General features: G+C 39.1%; 1 protein-coding gene across 7 annotated transcripts in view; it reads right to left on the minus strand.

Moving 5' to 3' along the window:
• Cdk5rap2 (CDK5 regulatory subunit associated protein 2) overlaps positions 1 to 11,920 on the minus strand; it is a 190,945-nt gene that overhangs the window by 98,037 nt on the left and 80,988 nt on the right. For all 7 annotated transcript variants that reach the window (XM_010602920.3, XM_010602923.3, XM_010602919.3 and 4 more), the window contains exons 13-14: positions 6,279 to 6,449; positions 2,577 to 2,720 (exon numbers count right to left, since the gene is read on the minus strand). In XM_010602920.3, coding sequence (XP_010601222.1) covers positions 2,577 to 2,720; positions 6,279 to 6,449 — 315 coding nt within the window. The remainder of the gene's footprint in view (positions 1 to 2,576; positions 2,721 to 6,278; positions 6,450 to 11,920) is intronic.

Raw genomic sequence — 11,920 nt, forward strand, 5'->3', positions numbered from 1 at the left:
TACACTTGTACTTTTTCTAATTCTCTCAGAAAGAAGGCACCTTAATTCCTGCTTTACAGATTAGGGAGGTGCTTTTCAGAGGGATTAATTGATTGTCCAAGGTCAGAGGACTGGCGAATAGCAGAACTGACATTCTGACACTAAAGTACCTTCTACTTTGTACTGCGCTATTGTTTCCTTAATGACCTGAAGGAAACACATGTAATGTGCAGGCCACAATCTGAAGGGGCAGCAGACATGTACAGAGAAAGCTTAATGGATCACTCTTGGTAATCAGGGGGGCAATTTAGTGGCCTGGTAAGTAGATGGTGTCTATTTCAGTAGCTATGTCCCTGCCCTGCAACAAAGACATGTATTTTAAAACTCAGAAAATTCAGCAGCAATGTCCCAACCATGTCAATAACCAAGCTATAAATCTCTGGCTTCAGCAAGTCAAATATGGTCAGTGTGTTTTACTTCCTTTTCTTCAATTCCCTGATCGCATAGCATTAATTCTCAGGATCACACAATGATCAGAAGGAAAACAGACTGCCCAGAGTCTATGGAGACCTCATCAGAACCTGGAGCCTTTTATAAAATGGGCAGAAGATAAATTCTAAATCAACACAAAATGGCCCAGAGCATAAAAGAAGAAATCCTCATTTTGTACAAAGAAAGGACTACAATCTGAAAAACATGACCTTTTGTGGTGGGGGATAAAATAAAAACTGGAAGTCTGCAACAGTTAGATTTCTTAAATTGACAACTAGAAATTTATAATTCTTATATGGCAATTTAAAATCTTTATCCATAATTTGCAATTAGTCTCCTATATATTACCAAAATGCCCATGGAATGGCCTTCACCTTGTAAGTGTAAGTACAGATACTGTGTAGCACACAAACTAAAGCCAAATTGCAGAGATGATAAAACTGGTGAGATTAAATATAAAAATACTCACCCTGTTCAATAAGTTTATTAACATTTTGTTTTGTTCAACACATTTTTTCATGACTAAAATATGATTCAAAATAACATTTAACTAAATGTATTGATTAGTGAAGCTATATCCCTAAAAAAAAAAAAAAAAAAAAAAAAAAAAAAAAAAAAAAAAAAAAAAAAAAAAAAAAAAAAAAAAAAAAAAAAAAAAAAAAAAAAAAAAAAAAAAAAAAAAAAAAAAAAAAAAAAAAACAAAGGGCTGCTATCTTGTTTCAAATAATTGCCTTATTACAGTTTAAGGCACATCTTAACTGCTCTACTAACTTTGGTCAAAAATCATATAATAAATGTAAGTTAGAATCACAAAATATCAGTGCTCTGAGACTTACTTTGTTAGACTTGGGCCAGTGTCTCTCTCAGGACACATAGAGACCTGCCTGTACACAGGAGAGAGACTTTGAAGGCTGTATAGAGGAGCCTGAGCCTTCAATTGACCAACCTGAGTTACAACGAGCCCTCAAGAACGAAGTAAGTTTGTAAGTCAAGGGCCCACTCTAACCCCAGCCCATCCACTCCAACCTCTCCCACTGCCCGGCCCCCCATCATGGTCCCTAGGGCCTGCCCCATGATCCACTATCTGCAGAGATGGAGTCTGGCACGAGAGTGGGCCTTCAGCTCCCCACTCCACCCCTACCGCCGTAGTCTGTTCTGAGGCCCGATGCCCATGTTGTATGGTTGTTAATGATTTCAAAAATCACCCTGCACCAAACCACAAGTCACAATCATAGCCATTCATCAGAATTAATTTATGTAAGAGTAGTCTATATTCTGCACATATGAACTTAATTAAAGATAAATTTTTTAAAAACTTGGCCTACAGTTAACTCCTTTCCTATCCCATATCTGGATGCCTGGTAACATTATTCGTTCCCTCACTCAACAGACAGACACAGAACAAAGCACTGGGCTGAGCAGGATTCAGGGAGGAGCGCCAGTTCCCACGCCTTCATGTCTGCCCTAAGTGCTGCACAGGAGCTCAGGTGAGGGGAAGCAAAGCCAAAACGAGGAGCACGTGCGACAATAGAGGGCCCTGTAAAGTGCTGCCAAACAGAGGAAGAGACGGTGCCACAGTGGAGCAGGGTCGGGGTGGCACCCACAGGATGCTCAGGAGTTAGCAGGAAGACAAGAGAGGAGAAGCCGTGAAGGCAGATGGAAGAGCACAGACAAAGGCAAAGAGGAACAAACATGGTGTTTTCAGGACTCTGCAAGAAATCACCTATTGCTAGACATGAAAGATAATTTGGGGCTAGGTGAGGAAGGGGCTCCTGTACAATTTTTCATGCCCATTTGAACAGAAAAACCTCACCAGTGGGACCACATAGTTCCTGAGAGGCAACTCTTGATAGAGCAAACATGAGGCTCTTCTTTTAACAAGACGTGATTTCTTGGCTTCACATGCAGGGCAAACACTAAGACTCAGCTGAAGAATATTAACCTGCAGGGTGGCTGGATGAAGAACTCCCTGTCCTACCTGCTGTGAGCTCAATTAACAGCAAGGAGGCATTTGAGAATAGCTAGATCAAAAGAGTTCTCAAATATGTTTCAGATGAGAGTATGAATACATCGGCATGTGAACATCCAATTTCAGTCAAGCCTACCTCCAAGAAGATGAGTTGGCTGTCTGGTGACTGTTGAGAAGAACACTTTTCTGTTATTAAGCCTTCGCTCCTGAACTTGAGATCCTCCGCAGTCATTAAATAACAGTGCTGCTGTATTGCTTCCAAATCTTTTTCATTGAATTTCTAAAGAAATGAAAGAAATTATAAGAAAGTTTTCATCAAGAAAGAAATATTAAGAGATTTTCCCCAAACTCTGTAAAGGAAGATTTTTTATTTTGTCACAATATCTATAGGTCCCCTAAATAATTTCCATCATCCCAAAATATTAGGCAATTACAAAACTGTAATGCAACTCCATTTCTGAGTTATTACAAATGGGAGAGTAGCAGCGTTCCAGCAAGGCAGAGTCGAGGATGGCGGCAGTCACCACAAATCTTCCCTACTTGTCACCACTGTGACTGCACTTCAGTGGGTGTGGAAGATAGCAGCAGGCTCCGACTCACAGAACTAGTGACACTCCTGGGTCCATCCTAGGGTGTCATCTCAGCTCTGCTTCCTATTCTGCTGGCCTATGGGGATGATTTGAGAGCTTGTACGTTAAAATCCAACCAAGTATTAGTCTCTCGAGACACTGCAAATTTCACAAAATTTAAATCATCTACATCCATAAAGAGAGCTGATTTCCAGAAAGAAAAAGCCAGGACTGTGCATAAGGTGTCACTCCTGAAAGGATCTTTCTTGCCAATGCACAATACAATCCCTACCTCTACCCCTTGGGAAGATTTGAATCCAACAACATGATGCGGCTGCAGACCACTTCTCTGGTCTTTGGCCACGTTCAAGCACAGAATCTATTCCAACCACTTAAAACTGGAAGGCTCCTGAACTTGGGTTCTGTTCACTCTCTGTGGGAAATCAAGAGAAGGAACCACAGCTTTACTCCTAAGCCCATAGCAGAGACTGAGCTTGCCAAATATTTAGAAGCATTTAGGTGAACTCATAGAAGACAGAAGCAGAAGCAATTCTCTGTAAGAACCCATTGAACTGTAACAGGAAGAACTAGGAATCAAACAACCAACACTACCTTCCTAGTATTGCCTTAATACAGCTGTGCTTGAATTACATGTTCATTTTCATTTCTGAAAAGTTCAATTATACACATATAGTTTGTCAAATGGCACTGTATAAGGTTTAACTGGTAAACAGTAATTCCCTACCTCCCCATTTCTCACCTCTAAGTTCCACTTCCAGAAAAAAACAACTTGCAACTCTTTAGCTATTTCTTCAGCTATTTCTTTCCCTGCTTCTATACTATATTCTTACTCTTGAATTTCCTGATTGCTTAGGTTTCAGTTTCATCTACTGGCTCACATTACAGAAGTTTAAGAACTTAGCTCTCATATCATCTGCACTTCAACATTTTTCCTCACAATTATATCATACTGTTAGTCAAATCAATATTCCACATTTACACTTTTATAGCTATGCAAATACTGCTCAGCCAGTGTTCCATGATTACATTTCTGTTCATGTTCAACTCTTTGCTTTCTTGGAATTAGTAAATGCTTTATGCTATTTGTTTACTTGGTTTATAAAATTTAATTATGTACTAAATGTAAATTTTATTTCCAAACTCTCTAAAAGAACTTAAAATACACCAGGTAATCAACCAGTTCCATTTTATTTCTTGGAGCTGTCCCAGCTGACACCCTCCCTCAAAGCCCTGGGTTTTCCACATGAGTGGCTCAGCTTCATCCTGGGACTTCCCTGTGCTATGTTCCAAGGGAATTCCCTACTCTCTGAACCCTCCCTCCCTCCCTCCCTCCCTCTCTCTCTCTCTCTCTGCTTATTCCCTTTTTTACTGGAATCACCCTCCCAGAGCTTCCTTCAAGAGTACATGAGAGGCAGATGACTGAGAATACCAAACTAGCAACACCTTTAAACTACCCTTACCCTTGCTGACAGCTTGGCTGAGGGCAGGATGCTGAATTGGAAATCACCTTTCCTCAAAGTCTAAATGCACGGTTCCTCTATCTTCTGTGTCCACTGTTGCTGCTAAGAATGCTGATGTCAGAGCAAGTCCAGCTCTTCTCTATGTAACCTATTCTGTCCTCTCTCACCGGAAGCCTTTCAGATCCTCTCTTTATCCCTGTGTTCTGAAATTCCACAATGACTTCCCTAGGCATATTGTCTTCTTTTACTCCTTGGGGAAAAACAGATAAGGGCCTTGCAGGAACAGCTGTCCTTCCATTCTGGGAAACAGCCTCTCATTACCTGGAAATTTTTCTTCCCTCTGCTTCACCTGTTCTGTCCTCCTGGAACTCCCGTTGGTCATATTTTGGAGCCCTTGCATCATGCCTCTAGTTTCCTTATCTTTTCTCTCCTTTTTTTTTTTTCCCAATATTTTTTTCATTTAATTCTATTTTCTGGAAGACTTAATCAACTTTATCTTCTAACTTTTCTATTAATCATTTTATATCTACAACCATACTCTGAATTCCCAACAGGTCATTTTTCTTTTGTAGGTATCTTTTTAAAATCAGATCCTGATCTTATTTCTTAGCTTATGATGTTATAGCAATTGAACTCTTTGGATTTTTAAAAGCTATCTAATTTTTCACTGTTTCTACTTCCTCTGTGTGCCTTTGTTCTGTATGCCTTTGTCAGTGTGCCTCTGTCTATCATCTTAAACACTTTTCTCCTGTTTGATGGACTAAAGCAATCTACCTACCTTCAAGTGTTAAAAGTGCTCAGAAACCCTGAGAGTGTAGCAAGGCCCTGGCAGCAGTGGCTTCACTGGGAGATGCTTAGGTGGACACCAGGCTGTTTGGCTGGAGGACTCTCAATGCTCAGTACCTTTCCGATTTTTCTCTCCTCAGAGGAATCTCATTGCTTACTATGCACACTGTTTACTTCCCCTCACCTTCATTCAAGCGATCCACTCCTGCTTTCCTGTTGTATCTGGTGACCTCCAGGCTAGAGTTTCTATGGTTTAAGGTCTCCAGAGGTCTCCTGCTGGTGGTGAGAAGAGTATCACCTACAACTGCTTAAAATTCCAGCTAAATCTCCTGTTTTCAGTTATTAGGTTACATTCAAAACTTGCTGAGCCTTTCTGGAGTTGTATCAAAATCAGTTTATTTCTTGTTGGCTTTTCAACCCCAAATTTGTAGCAGAATGGCAAAAGCTGAATCCTATGCAACTGCTCAGCCACTAATATCCAACGCCGGGCTTTCCACTCTCACCTACTGTTGTGCCTCCTCCCATTCTCCCAGTTAGTCCTCAGGCTTTCCGAAGGAAGCAGAATTAAATACCTATGTTCAGCCCATCCCACTGTGGTTACTTACAGGGCTGAATTCAATCTCAAAAATTCATGACACACCAGACAAGAAAGGAATTTCAAAGCTGAAAGGAACAGATGGAGAAGTATAGAGGAGAGAAGGGGCCTGTCCCAAATCAGGCACAGGCAGTACTCACAGCACAGGTGCCTCGGTGAGTGGCCTGGGCACTGAAGTAGAACAGGCCAGGCGCCAGCTGCCCAGCACATGACCCGGGATGAGTTCTTCACTCTGAGCTCTCTGATTCTCTTACCTCCCTAGTGGCGAAGGCCCAAATGATACAGAAAACAAAGAGCCCTAAATCACAGCAATGAAGACTAACATTACGAATCTTCCTATAAAAGAAAGCAGGGAGGGGTGCTAAATTAAAGGATTTAAATACAAAAGAAAAAAAAAGTCATGGTACCTGAAGCAACAAGTCCTTTTGATTGGAGCTTTCTGTTAGATGTTTGATCACTTGTTCCTGATTATGCAATCTTTTATTGCTTTCACTCAAAAGACTCTTATAACGATTCTCCACTGCCTTCTCTCGTTCATTTACCTCATTGCGTAATTTTTCAACTTCATTTCTTAGGTCCTATCAAAAGAAAAAGAAAATATGGAATTTATTTATCAAAAATGTCAAGGTCACAATCTCTTACATGTTAGGCTTGCCAAATTATTGCTAGAAGACAACAAGCTAAAGATATATTTAACAAATATACACTTTCTTCCCATTTAGAGTCTTACAGAAACCAACTTTAAGAATATGTGAAAGTCAGAAAATATTTTATGCACATACTTACTATTTGTAATGCTGAAAAATCAGAAAGACAAGACCAACAACAGAGAAATAACAAAATTTTAAAGAGTACAGTATTTTTTTAAAAAGCACAATGAGTAAAAACAAACCAAGGTACCAAAACATATATACTGACTGCTTTATAAACGTTTATACAAATGCTAGAAGGCCCTGAGGGAATACATCAAAATAGTAAGTATCCCTAAGCAGAGAGATTGTGTTTTATTTTTGTTTTTTCCTCTGAGCTTCTAAAAATTTCTGAGTAATCTTGTATTGTTTTAATTATCAGAAAAAAGCCTTAATGCCATTTACAAAGAATTTATACAACACAGAGTGTACATGTTATAATGTTAGGGAAGGCAGGAAAAAAAAACAGCATAGAGTATACGTATGACTACCTTAAAATATGTACTCTTTGTAATGCTGTAGTATAATTCGTAACAGCAAAAAGTTGTACCCAATCCAAATGTCTACCAATAGAAGAATAAACTATGCTACATTCTCGCAATGGAGCACTCTCAAGCTATAAAGGAGAAGGAATGAAGACTCTCTCTACAAATATACTACCCTAAAGTAATGTTCAGAATATATTAAGCTGAGAGAGAGAAAGGGGAACCCAAGAGAAATAAGTGTGTATAACACACTACCATTTATTTAACCACAGGACAAATTAAATGATGTGCCTATAAAATACAAGGCAGAACAAGGTAGAAGAGGTAGAAGAGGGGCTACAAGCCAGGCATAGTGGCACACACCCTGTAATCCCAGCACTTGGGAGGCTGAGGCAGGAGGATCCCCACAAGTTCAAGGTAGGTCTGCCTCAGCTAGTGAGTTCAAGGCCAGCCTGCGCTACATAGTGAGACTATGTCTTTAAAAAAAAAAAAAAGAGGAGCTAAAATTCATTTTATTTATAGACATGACATTGGAACCATTTAAATGTTTATATATTTATCTTTAAAATAAAAGAAAAACCACCCAAAACTGAAAGTAGAGCAAACAAACAGATGAATCTTTGTATCAAGATGACTGGTCATGCAAACAGAGGAATTATATCAGTAACAGGAAAGCAGAGTAATCTATACATCACTAGGTGAAATATTTATATAAAAACAAAAGGACTGCAAAAAATCTTAAACTGTTTTCAGTAATCATGTTGTAAGTATCGATATTGTTACTGTTATTCTCAAACTGTGAATGTACATAATGTACTATTAGATATGTAATTATTAATCTCATAAGAAGCAAGATTTTAAGCATGAGAAACTATAAAAAGAAGTTAAACTAAAACTTGCAATTATACATTTAAATTTTAACCATCAATATGAACATATTTTGTTTATTTCCTTCCTTTCACTGAAGAAGGCCAGAGGTAGCGTGCGCCCTGGTATCCAGACTGTCATTTCCGACTCCATTTCCTACTCGAGGAACCGAGTCCCTTCAAGCAGGGAGTCTCAAAGTGTAGGCCCGAAAGCGGCATCATAAGCATCACTTGACAACTAACTACACATATTTAGGGCCCCACGCCAGGCCTATGAGGTGGAATCTCGGAAGTAGGTGACCCCTCCATCTACGTTTTAACAAGTCCTCCAGGTAACTGTGATGCATATCCAAGTCTGCAGCAGAGAAAGGGATGGCTGCAGACTTGGAAGAGGGATGCACAAGACGGCCCCAGACGTCCTTTCAGACCCAAAGGAAACTATCAAAGCTCACTTCCCAGGAACTCAGCAATCAACTAGAATAAGCATCTTCCACTGTCCAAGGAGAGAAAAATTAGAATTTTAATAAGGATAACCAAAATGAATTAAAATACATCCAAAATCAGGCCTGCAGGTGCAGCTACGTGGCAGAGCACTGCTTAGCATGCGCAAGGCCCTTGGTTTAATCCCCAGTACCAAAAAAGAAAAGTGAGCAAGAAATCCATGAGTTCATACTTTTAAAGTCAATCTGATAGGTGGGTAACAGTTCCTCCAAAATGATCACATCCTAATCCTCAAGTGGCAAGAGAGAATAAAAGTAACAAATGGAATTAAAGTTGCTAATCAGTTGACCTTAAAATAGAAATGTTATTCTGGATTACCATGTAGGTCCTTAACCAAAAGGATCCTTAAAGGTAGAAAAGGGAAAGAAAGAAAAAGACTCCTTCAACTACTGTGGCTGAGAAGATAGAAAAGAACCAGCAGTCTAGAAACCAGGCATCCCACAAGGAGGTGGAAAAGACAAAGAGCCCTGGGGCCTTCAGGAAGAACACAGAGCTACCACCACCTGGACGCAGTGAGATCTATTTCAGATCTCTGGCTTTCAAGAGTGTAAGATTCTAAATACGTATTTTTAAGCCACCAACTTCATGGTAATCTGCTGCAGCTGCAGCAGCAGCAGAAGGCTAACATACAGTACTAGCCTCTGGAGTATCCTACAGAACTCTTATTTTTCATCTTTCCTGCAACTCAGAGTAATGGGATAGATGAGAAAAATCAAGTATCTCTTTGTACAAGCAGTCAACTATAAAAACAAGAATAATGAAATTAAATTACCATTTTACCAATAATCACCAATGCCTAGTAACATCACAAAACCCAGGACAAATATTTGGAAGGAACAAAGAAAACACTTTAAAAATTGAATGCTAAATTTTTTTCTTAGGCAAAATGATGATTAATGGCCTGGAAATTTACTCTCAAAACAACTAAACCAAGGACCTATCATGAATTACAAACAATGATTAGAAATTCAATTCTGGATGGGCAAGGAAGAATGTTCTTGTTTGTTTTAATTATACAGATACAGTCATTCCTCGGTATCTGTGGGGATTGATTTCAGGACCGCCGGTGGATACAGAATCGGTTACTCAGGTCCCTAATGTAAAATGGCACCATATTTATATACCATCTGCATCCATTCACTCATATACTTCAAATCATCTCTAGGTTACCTTTAATGCCTAATACAATGTTAGTGCTATATAAATAGTTGCTATTCTATTTTGTCTGTGGGATAAGGACAAGGAAGTCTTTACATGTTCAGTACAGACACAATTTTTTTCAAACATGTTCGATCCAAAGGGAGTTGAATACATGGATGCAGAACTCAAGGACGTGGAGGGCCGACTGCAATCTGAGGCAGTGTAACAGAGTTCTAAAAGAAGGGCTAAAACATTTCCCAAAATACAGACACGCCAACAAGAATTAAACCATTTTTAAACTGTGAATACTCCTTTCAGTCACTGTCCATCTGCAGCAATAATTTTAAATTTAATTTTAGCTTTGATTTGGACTTTTTCCCATTTTAACTTCTCCCATTATACCAAGACCTACAAAGAACAAACAATGATCAAATAACAAGAACATAAAGGGAACAATTAAAAACAAAAAGAAAAGTATAAGAAGCACACAAACTCAGGAGAATTTTTTTTTTCTGGGGCGGGGGGCTGCTGCTGTTGTTTTAAAGTACAGAGACGAGAAAGGTCTACGAAGTGCCATGTTGGAGCTTCCGCCTTGGCTCAGCCACTCTTATGGTCCAAGAGAAAGGAAAGATAGGTCATTCAGTGAAGATTCACATAATCTTCATATTTACCCATTTTAATGAATGTATATTAATTCACGTAGCGCCAACCATTCTGCTCATATATAATATTAAAAAAGTTCAGGGGAAGAACAAAAAGGGAAAAGAAAAAAATGTGAGAGAATGAAAAGATGAAAATAAAGCACTCTTATGGTCCAAGAGAAAGGAAAGATAGGTCATTCAGTGAAGATTCACATAATCTTCATATTTACCCATTTTAATGAATGTATATTAATTCACGTAGCGCCAACCATTCTGCTCATATATAATATTAAAAAAGTTCAGGGGAAGAACAAAAAGGGAAAAGAAAAAAATGTGAGAGAATGAAAAGATGAAAATAAAGTGTTTGTAGATGGGGAGGGGAGGAGGGGGTGAAGGGAGGGCAGAGGTAAGGGGAAAAAAATGAGAATCAAGACTTGCCATGTAAAGGTACATGATCCCAACAATGAATGTAACTGTACTGTATCCCTAAATGTACCAATAAACTCAATAAAAAAAAAAAAAAGTTCTATGCTGTTGTAGTTTGCTCATTTTAAAAAATTATTATACTTAGTTTTTTTCTAACATTTAATCTCTCAGTTAACTCCCCAACAGTGAAATTACTAAGTTAAAGGGTAAACATGTTTTGAGAATTTTTTTCTACAAACTGACAAACTTTCTTCTAAAAAGTCAGTGGATAAAATACTTCTACCCAAGTCTAAGTTTGTGGCTTCACTACATCCTCATTAGTCACGATGCTTTACTTAAGTGTTTACTAATTGTGGCTGACATGAAACGGTTCTTCCCAAGTGTCTGAGTGTATTTTCTTGACTGCCAATCGTGCTTGTGTATGTTTGACTACTGTTTGGATTTCCCCTTGTGCAGAAGTGTTCTTGAGTGGCAATATTTTCCAGAACAGTTTTAACTAAAATTTGATCTCTCAAGAATTACTTAAGATGTGCAGACACAAACTTACACAACCGCATGAGAAAATCTACCAGGGCAAAGGTAATCAATCTCACCAAAGCTATGAGAGAAGGAGGATGAGGATTCACCTTTCAAATAAATGTACTTCATTCCATTTTGCCTCCACAATTGTGTTTTGCACTGTGTTACTAATCAGGACAAGGACTCCCACTGGTGCCAGCCGAGCAGCTGTGGCTAAGGAGTGGGTAGTCAAGTTAAAGGGGGCGGTGGGTAGCTTTCACACCAGAGTCCACTGAATGCAAACACTACTCCCAGGCCATGTCCTGGACACTTAGCCTACAAGGTCCTCCACCAGCTGGACTGCAGCTGCCTATCTGCCTTCTCTTCCTGCTGCTCACAACCACTCGTCCTGCTCCTGACAACCTTGGCTTTTTTGTTGTTCTTACACACCAGGTATGCACCAGCTCACAGCTGCCACAAGTTCAAGGCTGTACCGCCACCTCCTTCATCTATGCCCATCTGTCAACTTTTAATGCAGTCTTCCTTGAGCACCCCAGTTCAACCTCACTCTCCACATTCCTTCCCTTCATTGTCTGTTCCAACAGTACCTTGTAATGTGTTTTGTTTTGTGCATATTTTATAAGTTCTGTGAAGGCAAAGATTTGTATGTATTTTGTTTAATGCTATAGCTCCAGGTCCTAGAATGGTACCTTGCACGTATGACTGTTTGTTTGTTTGTTTGTTTGTTTGTTTTGGGTTTTTGTTTTTTTGTTTTTTGGTTTTGTTTTGTTTTTTTTTTTTTT

The sequence above is a fragment of the Fukomys damarensis genome, unplaced genomic scaffold (assembly GCF_012274545.1).
Source record: "Fukomys damarensis isolate Sample0158 unplaced genomic scaffold, DMR_v1.0_HiC HiC_scaffold_36, whole genome shotgun sequence".
In the NCBI taxonomy this organism is placed as follows: Eukaryota; Metazoa; Chordata; class Mammalia; order Rodentia; family Bathyergidae; genus Fukomys; species Fukomys damarensis.